Here is a 27,568-nt window from a genome sequence, read left to right on the forward strand (position 1 = left end):
CTGGATGCCCCTTCCCTGAAGACAGTGCATCTCTGGGAGTACCAGCCCAAAAGGCTCTGTTGGCTCAAAGTCCCCTCAACCCGCTGGTGCCTTAATTACCTGAGTTTTGTCCATCTTCTCTCAAATTCTCAATTCCAAGTGTCTGGACTCAAAGTCTGGGAGAGAAAGACTCCAGAGCATGGAAGCATGAAAGTGCCTGAGTCCCCTCTCGTCTTCCACCCCACAACAGTCTGTTCCATTCAGAGGACAGCACAGTTCTCAAGGGGACACTTATGAGAAAAATCCGGCATGGAACCAGCTCATTAGGAAAAGCCACCATCCTGAACCCTGCTCATTTATTCATTTCCCTGATATCTGCTTTCCAAGTTCCTCTAGCTTCTCTTCCAAGCCCCTAAACCAGTCCCAAGTGGTAACCTTCTATGAAGAAATCAAGGAACCATCTGCATTTTCCAATGGAATAATATAGAAGATCACACTTAGCTTTTGCCAAGACTGAGGCAGTTGTTAGAGTTCCCCTCCCCCGTCCCATGCCATCAGTGTTTGAATTACTCTGGGAGTAGTAATTCCATCTGGGATTGAATGTCATCGGGGAGAAATCACAAATATTTGAGGTTCCAATTCATTTAAAAAGAAAAAAAGAAGCACGCATATATACACCCTACCTGTGATTTGGCAAATCTTCGGGAGATGGGGCACCCCAAAATGCTCTGATTCCATCCCATTCCTTCCCCAAGAGTATTTTAACTCGTCTACATGGTATCAGTGAGAAAGGAAAAGAACAAAGGGACACAATGACGGTCCTCTTGTAGGACCTAAGGTGAGGTGGAGAATGTCCACACTCAGCTTTTTCAGTGGCACAAAGAGGCTAACCAAAGAATCATCTGAAGCATAGTCACACTTTTGGGGTCGGATTCCCTCAGAGCCCCACACCCTATGCAGAGCTGGATGGGAACTTTTACCTGCAGGCTGTTACCAAGGGGACTGGGCCTCCCCAGCCTGGTCTGTATCTTGTGAAGGGCACATACCTCAGAAGGTTAAAACTCAGATCAAGCCTTTTTGCAAAATGTCCACAGTCCCTGCCGAGGTGCTCTGGAATTTCTCTGCAGTCCTGGCCTATGTAGGACACCTGGAAATTAAATGGGACAGAAACAATGTGGCAAACGGAAATCGCCCAGCTGCTCCCAACCCTGAGTCATTGATCCCAAGATTGCTTCCGCAACTTTAAACACACGCCCCTCACACACAAGAAGGCCACATTTGTGTCCTTTTCCTGATCAAATCGGCTTTGGGGGCTTCAGGGACTCTGCCAATAGCTCGCCTTTCCTGGTACACTTAGCATGATGAAGACTAATCCCAGCACAACAGAAACTGAACTAAAATTGGCTGGATTCAGGTGTCCAAAAAGGCTCCCACATCAGAACACGTTGATATAATCACAGCAATCAGCTTCTCGCTCAGAGGCCTTTCCAACAGCTGCCCCTCTGGCTCTCCTCCCCATCCCCCCTCCCTCAAATACTCTGTTATGCACATTACCTCATAAAAGACAGAGCAGATGCACTCACCGGCATTCAGTCTGCAGGGCGCTGGAACAAACAGGGTTGGACAAGAAAACCTCCCCAGATCACCAATCCCATCTTATACCACGGTGCATAAAATATCCCCCACACTCTGAACAAAGTTGACTTGAAGGTGACAGGACAACAGTGGCCACAGCTTCCGAGCCTCTCTCCTCCAGGGATCCTTCTGCAACCAACCCCAATAGGGCTGCAGAGCAATTCCCCTTAGGCCTTCTCTTATATCATCACCATCAACCACCTAGTGTGTGCCCAAATATTAAGAAGCTGAACTGCAATTTGATGCCAGAACTTCTGATTGTGGCAAGGTCAGAGGGCTTGCTCACTGCTCCAACCACTAGGTTTTTGAAACCCACTTTTTAGAGGTAGATGCCAATCCAACCACAGTGTACTAATCCCAAAACCCATAAAACAAACCCATGGGTGAGAGTTGGCTAATGGATCAAAATATAGGAGACTTCCCTAAAGGGCTCCCTACCTCCAATGATGAGGTAGAAATTCAACCCTATCACACGGACTACAGTCTTGACCCTTTCTCCCTACAAATGCATATCCTCCTATACATACAGGTAAGAATGTCTTGGAATGAGTAAGATTCCCCAGGGGGTTATGCTTCCTAATGGAGAATAGGAATATGGTGGCCACACTGAATTCTAGATATTAGGATGAACATTGAGGATTACTAGCATTCCATCCTAGAACTACAGAAACACCACTTTCATTAGGACTCGACCTAATTAAAAAAAAAAAAAAAAAAAAAAAAAAAAAAATCACACTGCACCCTAACACCCCCAATTTCTCAAGTCCTCCCTCAACCCTATCCTATCCAATGGGGGCAAACTGCTGGCAATACAGTATCTTGTGTTCACTCCCCTGGGGACTTCATATCTGGAGAAGAGAAAGTGGGGGGAAAAGGACAGAAAAACAGCTGACTCCAATAAGATAATTTGGACTCAAGAAGATAAAGGCTAAAAAATAAAGGTCTCTAGGTTCAATCTAGCAATCTCCCCTTTCTACAGGGGACAAGTCTTTCCTCAGAACTTCTTGTGGAACAAAGTTCTGCTTCCAAGCAGAGACGGAAATCATACAGCAAGAAGAGACTGGGGATATAAGGCCTCAGTCAGCCTATGGACTTCAATTTCCCTCAGGATACCCACTTGATCAGCAGCAGTTTCTGTATCAGAACACCGCAGTGACCCTGCAGGCCTGAGGTACTCACCAGAAAACCCATCCCTTTCACCCCATCGTGCACTACTATCTCATATCACAAAGATCTTAAATAATCTGTATAAGTGGCATAGAAGTGGAGATTTAGATGTAGAAACTGAGCTTTGTCCTTATAGACTCACCAAGGCCTAAATATGGTAGAGACCCAGTTTCTCAAAACCCATCATGTTTTTTTACAAGGAAAGGGAGACTTCAGCACCATGCCCAGTGTTATATAGCTTCTTAATGATAAAGCCTGGAGGAAGTCCTGCACCAGGAATAGGTACTTCCAATTTGGGTGCCATGGAGTTCTTACAACTCCACGTGTGGGTATGGATTTTCTTCATCAATAAATGCTAGTGGTGCATCTATCAGCAGGTTTGGGCTTCAAAAACGCAACTTCCTAGCTGAAAGGTTGCAAACTACCTCAGGATAGCATGGCTAAAGCCCCAGAACAGAGTCAGAACATAGACAGGGGGATATTTGCTCCCCCTTTTTCTTTTTTTTTAAACTTTTTTTTTAAATTTTTTTTTTTTAACATTTTGGAGACAGAGAGAGACAGAGCATGAACAGGGGAGGGGCAGAAAGAGAGAGGGAGACACAGAATCTGAAACAGGCTCCAGGCTCTGAGCTGTCAGCACAGAGCCCGACGTGGGGCTCGAACCCACGGACCGTGAGATCATGACCTGAGCCAAAGTCGGACGCTTAACCGACCGAGCCACCCAGGCGCCCCTCCCCCTTTTTCTTCTATAGGATTCCCTTTCAGAGGCAACACAAACACCAAGGAGAGCTATCACCATGAAGCATGCACACCACTTACATGCCTAACAAGACTTTCATCAGCTTGTTTTCTCACATGACATCCCAGGAAAACTAATGCACAACTTGTTCCACAGTGATCAAGTCTCCAAAATGTAGTATGAAAACCAACTTGATAAGCCATCTGCATGCTTGGACCCAGCACCACCACCACTGCCCCCCCACCCCTACACAGTAAACTGGAGCATTTAGAGATGGGAGTTAAGCTGACCACATTTAAGGGTCCAAATCATCTGGAAAAGGCTTAAAGCAGCAAGCAGCCACTGCCAGGCACTGCAACCAACACTCCCAATGAGAAGACAAACATGTTTAAGAAGTGCTTCCGAGTTGAAGACCTTAGGTCTCAGGATGTCAAGAAGCTTCTTGGAGCATCAGACCACCTAATGGAAGAAACAAGGCCAGAAGAGCCAGACCAAATACAGTTTGTTTCTTGAAGAAGAGAAGGGAAATGGAGATTAATAGACCCCAATGCCACAGAAGCAAGAGCACATCCAGACCAAGGGCCATTTCATTTAGTCAATTACTTTGATTTAGACTCAACTGAAGAACAAAGTTTTGTACTTTTCATCTGCCTATCTTATAGCACCTGTATCCCAAGACTTCCACCCTACATGAAATGGTAATAAAGGGACACCATTACCAGGGACATGAAAACCTATCAAGAACCCTACAAGGAGGAATACCAGAGAGGCAAAGGAAGAGGTCTGTGCAAAATCCCCCACACATACTCATGCCCTCCGACCAGAAGCCACCGGGAGTTACCAGACTGTAGGAGACTAGGTTTCTCCTTGCAGTTAGGACAGTCTGGCCATTTCTGTGGATGGTAGGTTTCTTAGTAGACTGAGAGACACTTATTTTATGATGCCTGACCCCAGTCAGGGGTGGGAGATCCTCAATTTTAAATTTGCAGTACTGACAACTGTCAGAGTGGAAACAGACCCTGTGCCGCTACTTACTAGCTGTGTTATCCTGGATGGGTCACAATCCCAGGGAGTTTGTTTCCTCCTCTGTAAACTAGTCTAACACTAACTGCATCCAGAAGTGTAAATAATGGAGCTTACATTTATTAGATGCCTACCACCTGTTACCTAGTCAATCCTCATGAAATAGTCACATATTATCCTCAACTTATAGCAATGAGAGAAGATAACATATTTAAAGTACACAGCACTGTCCTCAGCACCTAGTGGCCACTTGATAAATAGTTGAATCGGACCAATATCCCTAAGAAAGGGACTGGTTATTCCCTGGTCTCTTGGGCACTGAAATCGTGTGCCCACATTCCCAGTTTGCATTTGTATATACAATTTTATCGATGCCCCTACTTCATCTTAAACTAGTGGAAAAAGACAATCGAAGACTTAATGTTGACATAAATGAGGCATTCAAACCAAGAGAAGGCCAAATGAGGTCAGATTTGTGTTGAATCAAAAGACTTTACAGAGAGGAGTGGAGGGAGGGCTATTTATAGGCCCGTGCAACTCCCAAAACCCAGGGCAACAGCAGTGAGCCCACAGTGGGCTGAAAGCAGAGAAGACCTCATTTCAGCAAAACAGCATCATCCATCTCATTTAATTGTTTTAGTGGCATCATGGTGTTCTTATGTCTTTGCACTTAAACCATCTATTTGGGGGATAGGTCTCTATCAACTTAGAAAAGGTTCTATCTGGTTTTAGGTTTGTGTATCTAAGCAACACTGCAATAGAAACTATCAACAGTGAGTTCATGGGAAGGTTCCCCACCCCCCTTTAAGGTGGCTCTACCAAATTTTGAGAAGTACCATGTGACATACATTTCAGGAACTATATCTTGCTATGGCCGTCATTAGCAACTAGAAGGGGCAGAATGCTAAGACCCTAAACCCCAGGGTTGCCACTCAAATCCACTGGCCTAGGTGTTTTAGGACAAGGGGGACTAACACCCCAGGAGTATTTTTTCCAGCCTGCCTTCTCTGGTCCTTACCAGGCAGCTCCATCTGTTTAGAACAGTCCCCTAGGGCCCAAAATGCCTCACACAGGCCAGTGATTACCTTTGAGCAGTCTGGAGTGGGCTAAAAGCAAGGGGTGCACGGGGGAAAAGAAATCAAGTCAGGGAAACGAGGGAAGAGAGAAGGAGGCACAGGAAAGTTCTTAGCCCTACTGTCAAGTCCTCCATGAAGCTGGAAGAAGCTATACCCAAAGAACGCTGGGTCTGAAATGCAGAGACCTACAGTGGGGCAGTGGGGGAGGAGGTGGGGGGAGATATTCTCGGGAAGAGGCCTTCTCCTCCAGCTCCTCCCTCTAGGCAGGCATGTTAACTCCCAAAAGCCCCTTTTCCCTGATAAATAAGGCCCGCCGCTTTCAACCTGTCCCACAGGCTGGTACCTCACTGGCCTTCTCACTTCCAAACTCTGAGAAGAGGAAAACATCTGCCCAAAGTAATCTCAAAATCTAACTGTGCCTGACACTACCTGCCTTAGGCAATCCAAGGGGAGAGCTTCAAAACCTCAGAACTATTTCTCTAGGGTGTGCAAGGAAAGGTGGGAAGAGGGCTGGCTTAATCAGAGGTTAAAAAAGACAGACCTGGCTTTTCCAGAAGGTAAAAGGCACCTGGGCCCAGCATCCCTCCAGCAATGACTAAGAACACCTGAGGCTTCACTACAGAGCTGAAAGCAAGTGAGGCTAGGTGTCTGTCACCCAGAGTTGAAAAGAATGTTGTCATTCCTCACAGACACCTGTACAGGAAGTCAGGTGCTGAATGAGATCTTGCCATTTGTGACATGGATGGACCTACAGGGTATTATGCTAAGCGAAGTCAGTCTAAGACAAATACAATGATTTCGCTTACATGTGGAATCTAAAAAACAAACAAAAAACAAAACTGGACTCAAATACAGAAAACTGGTTGTTGCCAGAGGGGAAGGAGGAGAGGCAAAAACAGGCGAAGGGGATTAAGAAATACAAACTGCCAACTATAAAATAAGTCACAGGGATGAAAAGTACAGCACAGGGAATATAGCTAATAATACTGGAATAAGGTCATATGGGGACAGATGGTAACCACACTAGTGGTGAGCAAAGTATAATGTACAGAATTGTAGAATCACTATGTTGTACACCTGAAACTAATGTAACATGGAATGCCAACTATATAATATAGAACTAAAAAAATAAATCAGGTGCTGAAATAAAACTGGAGAACTTTAGCCTTCTACCTGCCTTGAATAAGGGGTCTATGTTTAGGATCCGGAGGCAGTTTGGAAGGGAGCCCCCAAACCTGGCGCCTGCACAAATACATTATGATTTCCACGTCTTTGGTGGTCCCTGGGTACTTTCACCATCCCGGGTGCATTCAAAAAACAAAACAAAAAACACCTGAAATTTAGAGTTTACAATTTCATTAGTATGAAGACGATTACATTAAAGTGTTCTTTGGCCAAAGTAATTTTCTTCTGATTATGAAAGAAATTAACACTTTTTATCAGCCCCAAAAAGTACCATCAGCTGTGGGCACTGCCAGCTTCTCTGACTGATGGAGAAATCATCCCTGCTGGCCCCAGCAATGAGCACTAGAGACAGAAGGAGGTGGAGGAGACCTGGGCTACCTTTCCTTGCTTCCCCCACAACCAGGGGGTGTGCCAAGCCCCAAATGGGACCTGTCCTCATCAAACTAGGGCAGGCCTAGACACGTGAAAGAGTCCCCAACTGCAGACGCAGCCCCCTGTGGTTGGACCAGGAGCCCTTATTCTAACCTCGGGTGGCCCCATGCCCCAGCACTCCCTCCCCAAGCCCGTTGCCCCAAGCGACGGCAGGGCTCGTCCCTGGCGAACTTACTTGAGTTCCACTGACCACGAGCCCGGCCATGGCGACCGGGCAAACGCGCGGCGCTGAGCGCAGGCACAGAACACGGAGCGCGGCAGCAGCAAGCGGCACAGCCCGGCGCGCAGTTCCGCAATAAATAGTCAGCTGACCCGGCGGAAGCCCGAGGCGCGGGCGGGTGGCCGGACCTGGGTTCAGCTTCTCGCGGGGCACTAGCCCTTGGCCTGGCCCTCGCACAGGTGAGCCTTGTTCCCCCAACCCCGCCCCGCCACGCTCCGCAACAGGTGGTGCCCAGCGCTGCGCGCTCAGACGAAATGGCATGACCCCTTGACTTCCCCACGGCCCCCGGGCGCCCTAGGACCCCATAACTCCCTGGGAGGCCAGGGAAACAGGAATAGCATCCCCAAAAACTCCACGCCCAGAGCTCTACTGCATTAGTCGGGGGTCGGGCTGTTGGGGGGAGGGCTTCCCATGAGGGGGGCCCCCACGGAGCAGTTAGCCCCGGGGCATGGAGAACGGGCCTTTCCTGTATTTCACAATCCAGATTACATAACGGTCCTCAACTGTGGGAAGAAGGGGCCTCTTGGCCCGAACTCCCCTCCCCAACTTCGAGGGGAAGGGGGAAGTTGAGAGGTTGGAAGGACACCTAATGGGCGGAGTTTCCATTTGTAGTGGGAGGAAGGGGGAATTGAATTTCCCTATAAATAAAGTGCTGGCTCAGCTAAAAGCACCCCAGCTTACAGTAATAAACCCTAGGGAAGACGAATCAATGATGTCCCCTAATTTCAAGTTTCTCTTATTCTCTCCCTCCTCACAGGGAAAAAGTATTTGTGATGCTCCAAGTCACCCTTGCGGTCAAATTCCTCCACCGCCGCTCCCCACCCCCTCCCCCCCCCCTCCTTTCCCTCAGCTGGAAATGAGAGGTGGTCATTACTGCCTCCTTCAACAGGCCTCTTCCATCAAGCTGGGTGGGCAGCTCATGCCTGTCCTCAGTTGAAAGGAACCAGATTTTCTCCGTGTGAGTTTTTGCCTTGCTGCCTCCATCCCCAGGATGCACAAAGCTATTACCAGATACTTCATGTCACATTATCACCAGCCTTCCACTGCAGCTAAGAGCCAGCCCAGCCTTAACCAACCTCTCTCCCCTGCTCCCTCCATACCAATGAGTATAGTTTTCCCTTCTCCCTGGTGAATGGTGCCTAAGTCCTGCATGCCAGGCTCCAGGTCTCAACTCAGTAGACCTACTGATAATTGTAGCTTCTACCTCTGTGGAGGGAGCATTCACAGGGTTTTTGTTTTCATTGTTCCATGCGTCTAAACAGCACTTAGAAACCCGTTTGTGCAGCTGATGATAATTATGATCATGGTTAAGCATATTGTGGCTATCATCATTGTCTCTCGGGCTGGGTGCCGACACATTGTAATGTGGGCCCTTCCTTCTTGTCAGCATTCTAATGAATGGTGTTGACCTCTGAGTGTTGACCCGCCTGCCCCTCTCTCTGCTGGGAAAAGCCGACATAGCACAGTGGAGCTGTAAGAACAGAGACTTGGCTGTGTTTACTTTGGGGGGTTCCAGGAAATGCTGCAACAAAAGGTCCTTCAGGCCAAAAAAGAAAGCTTGCCCTCCAGAGATAAGGGGGATCAAAGGAATCTTCCAAGATCTACTGCCCCCCAGACCAGCTCCTCATGCTCCTCTCTCCTTCTCTGCTGGACACACCCTCTCTGGTCTATTGTCCACTTTTGTCTGCTTTCCCTGCTCAAAAAGGAGGAAGTGGGCCCAGGCCCTGACAGGCCTACTGCCCTCCCCACCTTTCACCTTGACCTTCCTTAGAAAGGCTCTGACTGGCAGGAGAGGACATGTGGAAACAGGCTTAAACCTACTCAAAGATGAAATTGGAATGCATACACATGCCACCCACAAGGAGGGTGCTTGAGGTCATCTCATCCATGCCCCTGCACTCAAACACAGCTTTGTCTTCTGAACATAGATTGCTCTGCAAACACTACCTGCCAATGATGCCAAAGTAGGCAGGGATCTTTTCTACTTTTCCAGACCTCCCTATTTTTCCTTCCTCTACATAGCCCTAGGGTGATCATTCTAAAAGCCCAAGTTGACCCTACCTGACATTTTTCAGTGCTCCCCATCAACTAATAATAATACAGCTCCAAATTTCCAAAATGTCCCTCAAGATATTTTAAAATTTGTATTTTACTGTTTTTTGTTTTGGTTTTTTGGTTGTTTTTTGTTTTGTTTTGTTTTGTTGAAAGAAAGAGAGAGACAGAGTGCTAGCAGGGGAGAGGCAGAGAAAGAGGGAGAGAGAGATAATCCCAAGCAGGCTCTGCACTGTCAGCACACAGCCCAATGCGGGGCTCAAATTCACAAACTGTGAGATCATGATCTGAGCCGAAATCAAGAGTCGGACACTTAACCAACTGAGCCACCCCAAGATCTTTTATAATTCCATCATGCCTTATCTCTTCTGCCTCCTCCTCCACTTCTCCCATCCTCTGCCTGGCTTTTAATTGTTCTGTCTAGAATGCCTCCCTACACACTCTTGTGAACACCTGGCGTGTGTCCACCAGGTGAATACATCCAGGAGGCCACATAACTAGGGAAATCACAAAAAATAAGGGTAGCTCAGATTGAGGTGGGCTTCACGTCTGAAATCTAAGCTGATGGCAATACGGAGCTACTGAAAGTTCTTGAGCAGAGTAGAAATTTGCTAAATGCAGTGGGGGAGGGCTCCTCTAAAAAGAAACTGGATTCACCTCTCCTTACTCCCTTCAGCTTTGGAAGTTATCTTCAGAACAGAAGAACAAGAGGAAGGGAGAAGAGAAAAGGACAGGAGGGAAAAGGAGCAGGAGAAAAAGAATTTGGATCTTTGGATCAAAGAAGATTAGAACGGGAGGATGGAGGACATCCTTATACCTCCTCATCACCTTCTTGAACAAAAAGGAAAATTAAATAGAAATAGCAAAGGTAGGGGTGCCTGGATGGCTCAGTGGGTTGAGTATCCAACTCTTGGTTTCAGCTCAGGTCACGATCTCACAGTTCATGAGTTTGAGCCCTGAGATGGGCTCTGCACTGATGTCATGGACCCTGCTTGGGATTTTCTCTCTCTCTCTGCCCTTCCCCAGCTCATACTCTCTCTCAAAATAAATGAACATTTTAAAAAGAGAGAGAGAAAGAAATAGCAAAGGTAAAGTTCTTCAGGTAATATGGCCTTCCCTTTGGGAAGGGGGAAAACAAAAGAACACTGAGATAAGGCTGGCCCAGGAGATAGACAAATGATTCCTTCGGAAGACAAGGAGTTTACCAAAGTGAACAGAAGAGACAAATCTTGTTGGGGCTTCTTCTTGAGCACAACTCTTTCTGCCTCAGCCCCAGAAGTACTGAGGGGGAGGGAAGGCTAATGCAGTCATCCAGATTCTTCTCCAATTCCCTGCCTCCATTCCAAATAGCCAATTGAAAGTAAGTTGCAGGGGTCCCCTGCCTCACCCCATTTTATCCCACAACTCCTCTGCCCCAGCTTCCAAGGACCAGGCACTGTGCAAGGCACCACTGGGTGTATACATGGCTGAGACATACAATACACTTCAGGAAAGATTTGTGCTGTGACATTTGCAGTACTATTTCAACAAGAAGCCCTGAAATTGTGATCCTATTTTCTGAACCCAAAATTCAGACATTTAGCCCAATTTGTATGCTGTACTCATGAGGACTACAGAACAGAAAGTTCAAATCAGACCTGGGCTGCTAATGGCGAGCCTGTGAATTCTGGAGCTCTAACACTTGCATATGGGGAGTGAGAAGGTTCAACACTTACTTACCACTAGACGTTTCCTTATCACCCTTGATGAAGAGGGCAATATTTTATTCCTACTGTCATCTTTGTTATTATTATTCTCTGGCAGAAAAGGCCCTTTCCCCTAGAGTTCTTCCTCCATTGCATTCCTGCAGACAAAAAGGAAAATCCTGTTTATTTGCAATCAAGGGAGTTGATTCTGAGGTCGACCACAACCAGTGAAACAGAAACTGATTCCTTAAATCCTCCAACTCTGTGCATCATCAGCTGAGAGGACAGTTAACAAAGTTTTATTAGCATTCCTACCTATCCTTAGTCAAATTTCTATTCAGCCTGGCCTCATTTCTTTCAGGCCCAACACCTGGGCAGGTTAAGATGATTGCTGTAATTAATCATGCCCCAGCCCCTAGTTCAGACTTACCACATTCAGATTTCAATTAAAAAAAAATCTGGATGTCTGCATACAGCATGCTCTTTGTTGCTGAAGCAGCCTCCTTGTGGTCTGAAGGAGGGAGTTTAAGAAAGAAGAAAGGTTTCAGGGCCTTATCTGCAGTATTTGCAGGTATGTGAGGGATTAAGGATGATCTAGGCTCCAAAACACCTCCCTGATCTCCCAACTGGAACAAATTACATTTTAAAATGTATATATTAAATGCAATCATAATGTTTGGCATGATTATTCATTGCATAAATGTTAGTTTATTATTACCGTATACTATTACAATTATCATTACCATTAATTCTCAGTGCCTCTGAGATCCCTTCTCTTAGGATCTTAAAAGATTTGGTGGTTGTCTCTATTAAAATGCAAACATTAGGGGAGCCTGGGTGGCTCAGTGGTTAAGCTGCCAACTCTTGACTTCAGCTCAGGTCATGATCTCATGGTTCGTGGGTTCAAGGCTTGCCTTGGGCTCTGTGCTGAGAGCAGAGCCTACTTGAGATTCTCTCTCTCTCTCTCTCTCTCTCTCTCTCTCTCTCTGTGTGTGTGTGTGTGTGTGTGTGTGTGTGTGTGCCCCTCCCCTGCTCACACTGTCTCTGTCTCTCTCAAAATAAAAAAAACAAAAACTAAAATGCAAACATTAGCAGGGGGTGGGGAAGGGAGTAGGTTTGAGGAAGGTGAATAGGAAAGGGGCTTCTGCTTTTCACTGTATATCTTCTGTGATTTTTGCAACATGCATACCCTGCCTTTGTAATTAAAAACAAGGAAGGACATTGGATGGAAGGGTCAGGAAAAGAGAATTTATAACTGGAACTGCTACCAGCTAATCTTTTTGCATCATTTTCACAAATCTGAAAAAAGCAATGAAAAACAAATCTTATTTCCCAATTTGCCTGGAATTTACTGGATGCTCCAAGTCCTTGGCTGGGCCCAGAGGGAAGTTATCTCTGACTTGGGGACAGGAGCTCATAGTGGACTTTTGAGAAGGAAAAGGAACATTGACCAGAAGAACCTGCTCAACTTTGTACTGTCCAGTGGGGGAGAGGAAAGCAGTGTCTAAGCCCCAGGTACTTTTCCAGAATCCCAACTTGGCTTGGAGAGGTTCTGCCATTTGGAGGTTGAGGAACAGCCCCCTGCCCCCACCTCAATTAAAAAGTATAGGACTCAGCAAATGAGATTCTAATCCCACAGATGCTACCCTAGCATGCATATTTCCTCAAGTACCCCCACGTAATTTGTATTGTGATCATCCATCCAGACTTGGCTGCTTTAGAAATCATTTACTCCAACTACTGATTGAGGAAACTGAGGCCTGAAGCATGGAAGGGACTTGCCCAAGGTCACCCAGCAAATGAGCAGCTGACCCTGGGCCAGAACTCTGGTCTTCTGAAGAAAATAAAACAGGACTCCTCCTACATCCCAGTAAGAAGATGGTGAAGAGAATGGGGAAGAGAGCCAGAAAGATGCCATTTCACATCTAATCACTTCTTGTCACATCGTAACCGTTTTCCTCATATGGAGCCCCACACTGATGGATCAGAAATAACATTTTCAAAGTTATATCTTCAAGGAAATGGCTATTAATGTTCTTCCTCTCCTTTTAGAGTGCTGAGGAATACATATTAATTTTCTCTCTACTTATATTGCCTATTTGCAAATTGTATTCACTACCCAGTGCTCCAATTTGTCCTACCCCTGAAGAGATTATGATGAATAAATGTGTTCCTGGAAATAAAATAAAATACAAAATTTGTCACTGAGATTTATTTTTATAATTATTTACAGGGATTATTTTAGAATATATGGGGGGCAATAATAATAATGCACACAAGAGGGTTCTGGCATGATTTACCAGTATTAATTCAGAGTCTCTTCCTATTTCTCCAAAAGGAGCCCCAGGTCTGTCTGCAGCTCTGAGCCAGGGGTAAAGCAAGTGTCAGCTGCACCTGAAACCACCAGTACCAGGAGGCTGAGGGTCAGATGAAGTGCTGGGCAAGTCTTGTAATGGCCAGTGCCCTGGATTCGAGAGACCTAGCTCTGCTACCATTAGTTGGGTGCCCATGGCTGAAGCCTTTCACTCCTGAGGTCCTCAGTTTCCCTACATGCGAACTAACTGATCTAAGGAGAAATTTACTACTAAAATAAAATATACACAAGTAAGTATGGACACCTCCCCAAGAGTATGTGCTCACTACTAAATATTTCTTGACACCTACTAGGTGTCAGGCACAGACAATAAGGAACAAGACAGATACGATCCTTATTCCTCTGAGGCTTATATTCTGGTGGGAGGACACAGGTAATAAGTAAATAGATAATATAATTTCAAGTATGAGAAATGCATAATTTCCGATAGCAGTGACACACGCTATGAAGATAAAAGCAGACAATGTGAGGTGGGGGAGGGGGTACTAATTTGGATACAATATCCAAGGTCTCTGCAGGCTTTTCAGAGCGTTTCTCCTGTGAAATCCTTGATGAGCAGAGCACAAGCCTGACTTTAGCCCCTCTCATAATAGTTTTGTGGTCCCAAACTGCACAGCCCCAGACAGCTATGAAGTGTTCTGGGAAGTCTTCTCTAAGGAGCAACATTTGGGCTGAAGTCTGAGTAATAAGATGGAGCCAACCATGAGAAGACTCAGGAGAAGGATCTTGCAGGCAGATGGAGAAGCAAATGCAAAAGCTATAGAGTGTTCTGTTAATCTCACATTGCTGTGTTGTCACCTTGCTTGTGCTTGAATGGTGAACTTGAGCTCAAGCTTCCCAGTGTCACCCCAGCCAGAAAGATGGGTATCCCAGGTGTACCTGCACCAGACTTTTAATTCCTCCAAAGCACAGGTGGGCTGAAGCCTTGAGATACTGCAGCTAAAAGCAGAGGCATTCATGGGCACACAGAGGTTCTACAGCCCTATCAAGTGTCTGTGGGTTTTCTTGGGGAAGAAAACACAGAAGGATCACTGACCTTTATACATAACCTCACTGGCACAGACTCTCACAAACACAAAAACACATAACTATATGTGTAACTGCATACACACAAGACACACCAATGCTGGATTCATGGATCCCATCTCATTGCTATAGTCGGACCTCTGAATCCCAATCTGGGACACACCCAGGTCTCCCATCTACTGCAATAGCTACCAGTGGCCAGTAGAGAATGCAGAAATTTTAGACCGTCAGTACCTACTTAGAACGCAGAGGGTTTATAGCTTATGCTAAGGTACTAGAAATTCATTCATTCAATTCATTTATTCAAAAAATATATATTGGGGAGGGGGGAACCTGGGTGACTCAGTTGGTTAAGCGTCTGACTCTTGATTTCAGCTCAGGTTATGATCTCACAGTTTGAGAGTCTGAGCCCCGCGTTGGGCTATACGCTGACAATGCAAAGCCTGATTGGGATTCTCTCTCTCTCTCTCTCTCTCTCTCTCTGCCCCTCCCACACTCTCTCTATAAATAAATGAATGAAAGAATAAATAAATAATATTTTTGAAATAAAATAAGATGCTTCTTCTCTTTTAAAAAAATATGTATTGAGGGGCACGTGGGTGGCTCAGTTGGTTGGGTGTCCAACTTCGGCTCAGGCCGTGATCACTCGGATCATGGGTTCGAGCCCTGAGTCGGGCTCTGGGCTGTCAGCACAGAGCCTGGAGCCTGCTTCGGATTCTGTGTCTCCCTCTCTCTCTGCCCTTCCCCCACTCATACTCTGTGTATGTGTATGTGTGTGTGTGTGTGTGTGTGTGTGTGTGTCAAAAATAAACATTAAAAAAACTTTTTTTAATTTCTTAAATATATAGTGAGTGCCTACTGTATACTTGACACTAACCTAAACTCTGGGGACAGAGCCATAAAGAAAACAAAGTTCTACCCTTGTGAAGCTTACTTTCAGTAGGGGGAGAGATAATAAGCAAGTAAACACCAATTATGCCAGCAGGTGATCAGTGCTATGGAAAACAATAGAGCATAGAAAGGGGAAAAGGAGTCCCAGGGGGCAGACAGGGTGATCAGGGAAAGCCCCACTAAGTAAGTGATATTTCAGCCAAGACCTGCAGGAAGCAAGGAAAAGCCAGGTGCACATCTAGGGGGGAAATGTTCCAGGCAGCCAGAACAGCAAGTGCAAAGGCCCTGAGGAAAGAAAGTGCCTGGCAGGCTTAGGAAAAAGCAAGGATATCAGTGTGGCTAAAGTGGAGAGAGGAGTGAATAAGAAGAAGAGCAATGCAAGTGGAATCAGGAGGCAGGGGCAAGGGGAGGGGAAGCACATCATCTAGGGCATGAGAGACTGAGACTAAGACTGGGGCTTGTACTCCAAGTGACTTGGGGAGCCTTGAACAAGGGACCCACATTTTGTAAAAACTGCTCTGGCTACTGTGCTAAGAAGAATGAACCGTGGAGGGGCGCCTGGGTGGCTCAGTCGGTTGAGCGCCGACTTCGGCTCAGGTCACGATCTCGCGGTCCGTGAGTTCGAGCCCCGCATCGGGCCCTGTGCTGACAGCTCAGAGCCCGGAGCCTGTTTCAGATTCTGTGTCTCCCTCTCTCTGACCCTCCCCCGTTCATGCTCTGTCTCTCTCTGTCTCAAAAATAAAAAAAATAAACGTTAAAAAAAAAAAAAAAAAAGAATGGACCGTGGAGAAGGAATGGCAGAAGCAGGGAAAGCAGACAACAGACTACTATAGGACTCCTGGAGATGGTGAACAGTGCCTAGATATATTTTGAAGATGATATCAACAGATTTTTCTGATAGATTGGACATGGAGAGCATGAGAAACACAGGAGACAAGAGTAACTCCAAGGTTTTGACCTGAGCAACTGGAAGGATAAAGCTGTCACACTGAAATGGATGAGCAAGTTAGGGGATGTGGGGATCAAGGGATCACTTTTGGACCTAAGAAGTTTGAGATGACTTTGAGACCATGCAAGTGGAGAGGTCAAGGAGGCAGTCAGTATATGAATGTAGAGTTAAGGAAGCAGATATAGATAGAGTTAGAAATTTGGAACTCCTCAGTTTTTAGATGGCATTTAAAGCCATGAGACAGGATGAAAAAGATGTGAAGACTGGGTCCTAGAGCACTGACAGCGAGAGGTCAAGGAGAAGGGGAGGAACCACAGAGACTGAGAATGAGCAGCTGCAAAGGTAAGGAAGAACCAAAAGCAAGTCAGACTCTGGAAGCCAAGAAAAAAATTGATAAAGATGGGGTTCCAACATAATAATGACAATTGAGCCAAGGACCATCAGGGAATGTTGAAAGCATTGGGTAAAGAGGAATTCACAGATTACCTATAAATTACAAAGGGGAAACTGTACCTTTGCAGTAGAGAGATCTGGTGGTCACAACTCTACCAAGGAGCCCAAACTTAGTATCTCCAAGAGTGAGACAATCTGACAATATGGGCCTCTGAGGTGTATGGGCCTCTGAAGTATACACTACTTACATGCTATTCTTGCCAAAATGTTTAACCAGAATCTACTCAGGAGGAAACAGACAAATCCAGAAAGTGAAACATTCTTCAACACAACTGAGCTAGACTGACCAAAATGTCAATGTCATGGGGGGTGGGGGTGGGGAACAGGGAGGAGTGTTCTAGATAAAAATGGACTAAAGAAACATGACACCCAAGAGCAATACATGATCTTTCATTGGATATTGAAACTAGGAAAAAGAAAAACATCTAAAAAAACATTTTAGGGAGAGTCAGGAATGTTTACATTTGAACCATTTGATGTTACTGATGATATTACATTACTTTTCTTAGGTGTGCTAATTGTTCTGTGGTTTCATAAGAGAATGTTCTTTTCTTTAGAAGATGCAAGCTGAAGAAATTAGGGGTAAACAAGTTGCCTACAGCCTACAAATGGTTCAGAAAATAATGTGTGTGTGTGAGGGAGAGACAGAGAGACAGAGAGCATGCCAATGTGGCAACCTGTTATCGGCTGATGAATCCAGGTGAAAGGAAATGGGCATTATCTTGTTCTTTAAATTTTTTTTCTTAAGTTTCAAAAATGTTATAAATAAAATGTTAAGGAATAAAAGGAATAAAGAGTGATCAATGTGTCCAGTATTACTTAAGATCAAGTAAATAAAGGACAAAGCATTAACCACTGGATTTAACAGCAGGGGAGTCATTGGCAACACTGAAGACAGGAAGAGAGCAAAAGAGACAGGGTGGAGGGCAGAAGGGACCTAAAGACCTATATAGGCCTCGCTTTGAGCACAATGGGAATAAAGTGGTTACATTTGTTTTGTAGGGCAGTCAGCAGGACAGTTGTAGGAAAACAGATTTGGAGAAGAGAGTAGGGTCAGGAAAGTGTCCTCACAGGCTGTGAAAGTACACCCAACCCTTCCCCCGCCCATGAAGGGTGGAAAGGGCCTGAAAGGAGAGACTGCAAAGAGCTACCATTCACCAAAATACCACATTGTGGGGGTGGGGGGCTTGATGCAATTAAAAAGTCCATATGCACTGTGTGCTCCTATAGAGGAAGCAGCTGATAAGATATTCTAGGACCAACAGCAGCATGTGACAATGTAAGTGCGGCACCGTTGAAGACCTGCTGAGTCATTCTCTCACTGCACTCAGTGCATCTGACATCTGAGCCAAATTCAGTGTGCTAGAAGCCATGACTTTGGGTGTGACAGTGACCTGGTGACACCTTCGTTCATAAAGTCTCCTCATCCTGGGAATCCCTCTCCCCATAGCTCCTTCCAAATCCTGGTCACCCTTGTTGACAAACTTTCTCCAATGCACCAGCCCTCAGTGCCTGCTCCAGAGTCTGAAAGATCATAGTAAAGCCTCTTGCAGGTGCCTGGCATTGACTCCTGCTATATGGTGTTGTTATGTACATTTTTATCTGTCCTAACTATGAGTTCAACTCCTTGAATATACAGAACCCAGTTTATATCTCAAAATATTCTCAGCTTTGCCCAGAATAAGTGATCTAGAAACTGAAGAAGAGAGGGAGAAAGGGCGGAAGAAGATGAAGGCCATAGTTTAACACTCCCCCAAGCTCACCATGCTGACTCCAAACCATGGGATCACTTCTCACTTCTAATGGGTTGGAGTGGAGTTACTTAGAGGCCCCTGCTGTCAAGCCCCCCAATTTCTGAGTTTAGAACCCCTGGTAAGAAGCCTCCCTGAAACAGCCCACAGTGCTCTCTCCTGAAGCTGTTTGCAGTAAGTGACTCACCCAATTAAGAGCATCTACATAACAAAGCCTCACCGGGCTGCAGAGGTCACAGAGACTGTGAAGTGTGTCTTTAGTGTGTGCAGCAGAGAAGGTTCACTAATTACCAGTCATTTCCACCCCTCAAGAGCCTGTCAGCCTTTGAGATGCAGAGGATAAAAGAATCCCCAAATTCCCACCCCACACCAATCATTTCTCCCACCCCAACCCTCCCCTGCATTTCAAACCTGTGACTAATAAGTGCCAGGAATGGGCCTCTGCCCACCTGGCTCAGAGGAGGGAGAGAAAACTAGTTGCTTTGATTGGGAGCACATTTCAGTAAAAGGGAACTGGGAGGAGCATGAAAACAAGGAGAGTTCTGGAGGCACTGCATCATTGTCTCCATTAAACAAGCAAGCAAACAAAAGTTGTATTGTCTTTTCCCTGTTTATAAAGGCAACAAATGTTTGCAGTAGAAACTACAGGTGAACAAGAAGAAAGTTACCATCACCCACGATCCCATTCCCTAAGATAGTGGTCGATTACACAGACATTCTGGCAGCCTGCATTCTAGGTGATGTGCATTAACTGTGGGTGTGTGCATGTCCTTACTCTTTCATAACCAGATTTTTTCATTTAATGATGTATCTCCAACATCTCTCCCCATGGACACATGGAAAGATTGCTAGAGCTGGCAGGGATGCTGAAAGGGGCTAGAAGAGAAGGTGAATTTGGGAATTCGAGCGTACGAGGGAGGCATTGCCAGAATTTCTGAAAGCTGAAGGAGGCTATTGTGAGGCAGGAAAGAGCACTAACCTTTGGAATTTGGGCAAGTGACTTCCTCTCGATTAGCCTCAGTTTCCTCATCTGCAATATGGGAATAACACTACATGCCTTATGGGATTGTTGTCAGGATTAAAAGAAATCATGGATTTCTTTGGCATTGGACGTTTTATTACTCATTTTAATAAGTGTTCATTCATGCCTACTTTAACTTAGCCCTCTGCTAGTCTGAGTTAGGCATATAAAGAAGGCATCTGGTTAGGCCTAAAGGATCTTAAAATCTACTTGAGAACTTGAACACACACACACACACACAAAGTTCAACAATATAAATTTAAATAGCTAATGAAAGATATCATCAATTAGTAGATAATTAAGTGTCAGATGAATGGCACCAAGAGCACTGCAAGGATTCAGAGGTAAGAAAGAACACAGGGGGATAATCATCATCATCTCTTTGAGCACTTTCTATGTGCCAGGCACATGCATTGTCTCATTTAATTTACCCACTGACCTAAGAGGTAGGTATCATTATTGCATCCACTTTGCACAGGAGGAAACTCAAACCTTGCCCCAAGCCGCACATCTAGGAAATGCGGCAGTACTGTTCTTTGGAACCAAGCACTTGGATCCCAGAGCCCACCACATGCTAAAGTGCTATGATCTGCTCAAATGAAGGTAAGCCCTGGGCTCAGCTGAGCCCTGAGCTGAATGGTAGAAGAGGGAGAATGTGGTCCCTCCAGCTTTTGTAGTTGGAAGCAGGCCCAGCGTTACAACAAACAGGAAGGGGATTCAGATGACAGGCAAAAAAAGGTAAACAAGCAAACAAACAAACATAACATATCCACTATGCAATAGTTTATAGTGACACTGAAGGTTAAAAGATACGACCAGATTTAACTCCAAGTGACTCTTGGCTATTCTAAAATACAATCCTTCCAGGCACCTGGGTGGCTCAGTCAGTTAAGCATCCAACTTCAGCTCAGGTCATGATCTCACAGTTCGTGGGTTTGAGCCCCACATTGGGTTCTGTGCCGACAGCTCAGAGCCTGGAGCCTGCTTCAGATTCTGTGTCTCCCCCTCTCTCTGCCCCTTCCCTGCTCATGATGCTCTCTCTCTCTCTCTCTCTCTCAAAAATAAATAAAATAAACATTAAAAAAATGTTTAAAAAAGAGAACGAGGGGAAGGGGAAGTGTAAAAATATCTGCATCGTCTCCTTTGATCAGGAAAACAAAAGTGTTTCCCAAGGTTTTCCCTCCTGGTTTGCCACCTCCATACTTCTACTCGTGTCTCATTTGCAAAACTGGGTCATATGGCCTTCCCCAGCTACAAGAATTGGAAGAGATGAAACTAGGATTGTCATGACTGGTCTACACCAATCACAAAACACTGCTTGGGCCCAGAACACTGTTACAACGGTAAGCTTAGGAAAAAAAGGAGGAAGGTGGATATTGAACTGCATATCTAAATTCCAGTATCAGATTTGGGCATTGCAGGATTGGAAGTTGGATGCACAGCATAGGGGACAAGGGATTCCATGGAAAGGTAACACAAGGAGTGGGAAAACACAGGGCATGTGGCAAGAACAAAGAAATTAGATTTGACTGGGGTATAGGCAGCTGCACTTTTGTAATTTATCCCATGGAAATAAAATCACTGACTGCAAGGATATAGACTCAAGAAATTTTGTTAGTGGAAAATAAAACTGATAACCTTTATAACCATCAACAGGGGAATGGTTGAATAAGCGGATATCTTCATTCTACAGAATGCTATGGAGCTAAAAATAAATAAATTACCTTTATATCTATAGACCCATTTGTTAGCAAGAAAGAACGAGCAACAGATAACTCTCATATATTCACTGTTTGTATAAACAAGCAATAACATAATAACCTCACACCTGGGTAGCTCAGCTGGTTGAGTGTCTAACTTTGGCTCAGGTCTTGATCTCACAGTTCATGAATTCGAGCCCCACATTGGGCTCTGTGCTGACAGCTCAGAGCCTGGAGCCTGCTTTGGATTCTGCCCCTCCCCTGCTCACACTCTGTCTCTCAAGATTGAATAAACGTTAAAAAAATTTTTTTAAACCCATAATAGTCCCATATATATGAGCATAGTTTATATGAGCATGGTGGGTGTGGAGAAAGGGACAGAAGTTACATTTCAGCTGTTAACACTGGATATCTCAGGAGACTGGGTGGGAAATAGAGAGGAGATGGAGAGATCATAAAGTTTGTCTTTAAATATCTCTGAGTGCTTTGCTGGTTGGTGAACATGTTTTTTTTATAATTTTGGGACGTAACTTAAAACTCCTTTTGAAAGGAGTTTAGAACTACATTATCAAGAGTCAAGCGTTTCATGTAGACAATGGGGAGCCATTGAAGATTTGGGGGCAAGGGAATGATGTGATCAAGAAAATTAACCTAGCAAGAGTACATATAATGGATTAGAGGCAAGAGAGGCTGAGATGAACAGTTAGAAGGTTCTGGTAGCAGTAGTTCAGTCAGGACCTAATAAAGTACTGAACTGTGATAGCAATAATATGTGAAGTGAGAAAGAGAAAAGGGAGACCTGACTACAGCCTTGAGACACATATGTCTGAATGATGGGAGGAGTGGTCATGGGTGGGCAGGCAGTGTTTTCCATTTACATGTATCAGCTAACACATCTTGCACTCTGAAAATCTGAATAAATGGCTGGAAAAACATAGGTATTTCTCTTTTCCAATCTCCTCGAGCATTGACTTATCTGATATTTACCACATATTGGTTCAAAATAATAATTTTTTCATGAGGTTTTATCCTCCTTATTAAATTGAAAACATCTGAGACTATGGAGAATACTTATTGGTGCCCCCCCCCAAGGTGCAGTGAGCCCCAAAAGTGATTGTTCATCCATTCAGCACAGTTGATGGTACATACAAATGCTCTTTTCTTCATTCATTCCTTGAAGGAATAGCCCCATCCCTGCCCCCTTGGAGTTACCATCCAGTGAAGGAGACAGCCTCTCAACAGGAAATCCCCGGTGTGGTAAGTGCTCTGAGAGAGGGTTATAGGAGCCCTAACTCAGTACCAAGTGGGAGGGTGCAGGGAAGTGGTGTGAAAGCTGAGACATGAAAAAGAGTAGTGAGCCAGGTGAAGAGAAGGACAGAGGTCATTCCAGATAGAAGGGAAAGCATTAGCAAGGTCCCGAGGGAGGGTGTAGCATGGCACATTTGAGTAACCAGCAGGCAATCGTTGATAGCAGGAACTCAGACTGAGAGCGAGAAGGAGACACAGAAAGGCAGAAAGGCAAGCTGAGGCAAGTCAAGCCTCAGAGACCCGGGGGCCACGGGCTCAACTTGATCCTAAGAACGATGAGAACCTGGGGCTTCTGAGCAGAAGAGAAACATGGAGTGATACGCTTTTTAAAAAGATCACTCTGGCTTTGGCAGGCACTACAGGGAAAAAAGGAAGGATGCTCACTGGTTTGGTTTCCCCATCAGGCTGGGAGCTGCTGGGGGCTGAGTTGAGCCCATCTCATTTATACTTTTCCCCCATCTCTGTGCAGGACCGTCTCAGCAAGGCCTCAGCTGCAGGTAGATGTGGTTAACCCACCCATGGACACTCCCTCCACAGGTAAGTAAAAGCCCAGCAAGATTTCCCCGGAGTGATGGATTGGGATACTGAGGATCTGAAGAAAAGAAGGGAAAAGAGTATAGATGAAATGGGAGCGAGGCAAGACCGATTTCTTCTCTCCCGTACCTCAATTACTTTATCTGTGAAATGGGGTATTCGTGGTACTTACCTCAGAGACTTGCTGTGAGGACACTATTCATACACAGTTCTTAGTATCTGACACAAAGCGAACACTCAATAAGTGTTAACTTTTGTTCTTGTTAGTCCTGAAGGACACTACTGTCTTCCAGGGTAGGGCTGGTCGGATTCCAGAAAATGCTTGAGAGTCGCTGGGCCAGGAAAGTCTCAGGACTACCAAGAGACCAAAGTTTGACAAAATCTTACATGCGAGTTTGGGCCGAGGTTGTTAGTGTGCTTGTGTTCACGTGATTTAAAAAATCCTAACATAGAACATCCAGGTGAGGAAGAGGAGCCGCCACCTCCGTCCCACGAGTCCCAGGTTGTGCGCTAGGCCCTGGGCGGGGGCCTGAGATTCAGCAGCCCAGCCGGCGGGGGCGGAGCCTGACGGGCTGGGGGCGGGTCGGCGCAGGGGAGGGGCGGGGCTGGCGCCGCAGCCCTCGGCCCCGCCCCCAGCGGAAGTGCCGCCGGGCCCGCCCCTCCCTCCAGAGACCGGTTCCCCTAGCTGGTCGCCCGGCCCGCTCTTCCCGGGGCAATTCGGCTCCTAGAGGGAGTTCGGCCAGAGTCCCAACGCCAGGTCCGAAGAAGAGGACCCGGGTCTGCGTATCTGGCTGTCTCGGGCAGTGCTCTCTGTCCCTCCCAGTCCCCCGTCCTCCTTTCCATTCCTCTGTTACCAGCGCGGCCGCAGGCGCCGCGGGGAACCGCACAGGTAAAGACTCGGCTACTGAGGACGCAGGTGTGGGTGCTTCCCTGAATGGACGGGCCAGGGAGAGGCTGATGGCACGTCCCCAGCTTTTTTCCAAAGCGATTGTATTGATAATGGGGCTCCGGGTGGGCAGACGCGGACCCCAGGAGCGCTACATTGCACTGGGGAAGCAGAGGGGGCGGGACTGAAGCCCCCAGACCTTGAGAGCCAGCTCGTTTGTGTCCCCGCGTCTTGCGCAGGCTCTGTTGTGCCTGGAAGGTGGTGAGCTGGTTGGGTCCGGGCTGCAGCTCCGGATGGTTATCCCCCCCCCACCCACTCCCTGCGGCGACTGGGGTCTGACAGTCGCTCCTCCCGGGAGCACACAATGTGAGGTTTGCAGAATGAAAATCAATAAAATCAATGCAAATGCAAAGAACACGAAACGTGTTTGGTTGTTACTATTTGCGTTTGTGAAATTCTTTTATTAATTTTTTTAAATTTTCTTCGTGGAAAAAGTGTCTTTGGCTCGGATCCGGGCCTCGGAAAAGGAAGCAAAATGCCCCGGGTCTCCCCGCAGGGGGGCCGGGGCCTGTCCTCCGTCCCGGGCCGCGCAAACTTCCCGGAGAGGTAGTGCTGGGTCCAGCTGCGGGAGGGGAGCCCCCGGTGCGTTCGGCTTCCGGATACGGCTTCCCCCCCCCCCCCCCCGCGCCTCATTGTCCGCACTTTAGGGAGAGCCCCCACCCCTCCATAGCATTTTCCCGGTTCACCACCCCCACGCCAAGGGGGCCGTGCCTCCTCCCCTCCCCCCCCCCCCCAGCTCTCCCCGGCGCTTTAAATAATGATATTTGCATGCAGGGAGCGATTCATAAATATGTCAGGGACGGTGAAATATAGGCAACATTTCAAACTTTCTATTTAAAAAACATGAATTATGGCCGCGGAAAATGTGTTCCCATTTAAAGGCGATACGAAGTATTTGGTGTCTCGTCCCCGGGCCCATCCATCACGCAGACAATAAAGAGAGTTTTTCGCCCTGACACCCGCGATTTATGGGCGCCCTTCTCTGCCCTCATCACTCACCCGCCGCGGCCGGCCCGGCGACAGGCCCAGCGGAGAGAACTGCAGCCGCCCCCCACCCCCGCGCCGGCCCGCGCGCGCACTTTGCGCCCTCGCCAGCACCCCAAGACCTCCCCTCCCAGGGGGAAGAGCCTGCTCCAGGGAGTTGGGAAATCGGCAGTGAAGGTCTAGGCAGCCGACCGAGAGCTGAATCCAAACTCGTCCTCTCCCCTCAGTGCAAGCCTCTTTTAGGGGCTGGGGCTGAGCGGGCAGAGGAGCGGCCTTGCGGGCTAGCTCAGCGTCCGGGCCTCGCCCGCCAACCGCGGCGCGGCGCTTTAAGTTTCCAGCGCAGGCTGCGGGAGGTTATTTACGTGCGGGTACGAGGTGAGGGGAGAGGACTGGGCTGGGGGCTTCCAAAGCCGATCTCTGGGCATTCCGCCCCGGGGAAGGTGAGCTGCTTTCAAGCTTCCTTGAGGCTTACTGGGCGGATGCTTCGGGGCAAAGCTGTTTCTGCAACTTTTACAAAGCTTCCTTCTCCCTGGTGCGATCCCCACAAACACATCCTGGGCGTCTGCGACACCTTGGAAACTATTCTTACCGACCGAGGCGAGGAGTTGGCAAGAAATAGGAAGGGGAGGTGCCTTCCCTAGCCGTTCGCCTCGGGCCAGGCTCGGCTGCCCCAAGCCTTCTTAGCCCACCGCCCACACCTTGCGCGCGCACATACCAGCGCGCAGTCCTCCCTAAGTGACCACCGAATCATAGTGTCAAACTTGCGTCGAAGAAAGTTCGGGCATCATTTGCCGAGGAATTTGCTTTCAGTTTTCGCCGCGGGCGGACTCGGCCCAGCGAGGGCCGAAGCATCACCAGGGGTGGGGGCTGCCTGGCACTGCCGGGAAGTGAGGGGCAGCTCCCGGGCTGAGAGCGTTGATAGTCCAGCGCGGCCGCGTGATCACCAGGAGCCACCCCGAGTCCCGTGCTGGGCCGATGCATCTGCGTACACTCGAACCGGGAGCCGTTTCCTGCCGGATGCCTGAGAGCTGAATTTATTCGGATGCAGGCAGCGCAAACCGCAGAGAAATCCCGTCGATTCTAAAAATGACAAGGTTGAATTTATTAGATCAAGATTCATGTGTAAGTGCAGGGAGATGAATATTATACAAACAGCACCAGGTCCAGTGTGAACGGAAGATCGCTTCCGGTTTCAAGGCATGTAACCTAACATTTGAATATTTAGACCTATAGAGGGATATAAAATATTATTAAATTCTTGGTGTGTACACACACAGTCAGGTTGAAAAAATTCTAGAGCAAGTGTTTTTTTACAGCTCCTGCTTGAGTGTAATTTGGACTCAAGATAGCCTTATGTCCAAATAACCACCCAGTGAATGTTTCCTATAGCCAGAGTGAGTTCCGCTACGTTGAGGGGTGCAGTATGTGTACCTCTTTAAATATCTGCGTCGTGGCAGAGGTGAAATAAATACATTTAAGAAGAGCGGGCACATAGATAGTTGAATAACTGCATCGCTACAATATTTCCGGATATGGAAATAATTATTACTCCAGGTTGGCTGTGGAAGGTGTGCACAACTTAGGGGGGGGCTTTCGGGAACCCGAGGTGGGAGCCACAGGTCCTGAAATGCTGGGCACCGAGCACGCTGAGGTGGGCCCCATGCGATACCCTCAACCTCGGACCCTGGTGTGATTGCTGGAAGAGGCTCGGCCCGAACGGCCAACATTGTCTTGCCTCGGGGGTTCTCCCGGATACACGCTGGGAGACAGAGACATCACCAGGCGCTGAACCTGGCATTTAAGATAGGAGGACCTGGGGTCCAGCCGGCAGACATTTCCCCCTTAGCCACTTCAACGACCCCTCAATCCTGGCTCCACCGTGCTTAGGCAGTGACCATTTGGGCCTATCGATTTGGAGCAAGAGTGCGTAAAAGGGCGGGTCGCGCTTGGTTCCGAGTCGTACCAAAGCTCAAAGCTGGAGGACACCGGAGGCCACGATTTCGCGTCCGTGCGGAATCCGGGCCCCACCCGGCCTGGGGAGAACCAGTTTGCAGCCTAGAAGTGATTGTCTGGCTGCATTTACTTATTAAGTGTTAGGGATCCCCTCACAAACTCAGTGCTGAGGCCCAGACGCCCCGAGGGTCTCCTCCGTATATTTGCAAAGCCCAGGAACGCCAGGAGCGAGGTCGGCGACGTCGCAGCTGTGAAATTCCAAGGCCAAATACTAATTCCAGAATTGGGCGCTTGCAACCGTCCAACCATCACACTACCCTAGTCTTTTTTTCTCACCCCTTCAAACGCACCCAACCCTGGCACAGGAGCAGAGCTGAGAGCCCCTGCTTGGGGAGAAATTAGGCAGGACTCTGCCAGGAGTTCCTAGGAATTGCACACACTCCTGAGGCAGCCCTGCCGCAGAGAAATAACCCGGGCGCTGAGAA

General features: G+C 47.2%; 1 protein-coding gene and 2 long non-coding RNA genes across 4 annotated transcripts in view; 1 reads left to right on the plus strand and 2 right to left on the minus strand.

Moving 5' to 3' along the window:
- The window catches only part of LRMDA (leucine rich melanocyte differentiation associated), a 1,023,158-nt gene extending 1,015,643 nt beyond the window's left edge, over positions 1 to 7,515 (minus strand). Inside the window, exons 1-2 of the mRNA XM_081790523.1 lie at positions 7,412 to 7,515; positions 1,026 to 1,126 (exon numbers count right to left, since the gene is read on the minus strand). Of these exons, the coding sequence (XP_081646649.1) occupies positions 1,026 to 1,126; positions 7,412 to 7,441 (131 nt within the window). The 5' untranslated portion in view covers positions 7,442 to 7,515. The remainder of the gene's footprint in view (positions 1 to 1,025; positions 1,127 to 7,411) is intronic.
- Positions 7,516 to 7,530: 15 nt separating this feature from the next.
- Positions 7,531 to 13,401, plus strand: LOC145712502 (uncharacterized). 2 transcript variants are annotated; one of them, XR_014135375.1, is made up of 2 exons: positions 7,531 to 7,635; positions 8,214 to 13,401. It is a non-coding gene; the product is annotated as an uncharacterized LOC145712502 (long non-coding RNA). The 2 variants fall into 2 exon arrangements; XR_014135376.1 differs by having other exon boundaries at positions 7,546 to 7,635; positions 12,900 to 13,401.
- Positions 13,402 to 24,512: 11,111 nt separating this feature from the next.
- Positions 24,513 to 27,568, minus strand: part of LOC144613165 (uncharacterized) — a 127,460-nt gene continuing 124,404 nt past the window's right edge. The window contains exon 5 of the long non-coding RNA XR_014135377.1: positions 24,513 to 26,210. This is a non-coding gene — a long non-coding RNA (uncharacterized LOC144613165). The remainder of the gene's footprint in view (positions 26,211 to 27,568) is intronic.

The sequence above is a fragment of the Panthera onca genome, chromosome D2 (assembly GCF_046562875.1).
Source record: "Panthera onca isolate mPanOnc1 chromosome D2, mPanOnc1 haplotype 2, whole genome shotgun sequence".
Classification (NCBI taxonomy): domain Eukaryota; kingdom Metazoa; phylum Chordata; class Mammalia; order Carnivora; family Felidae; genus Panthera; species Panthera onca.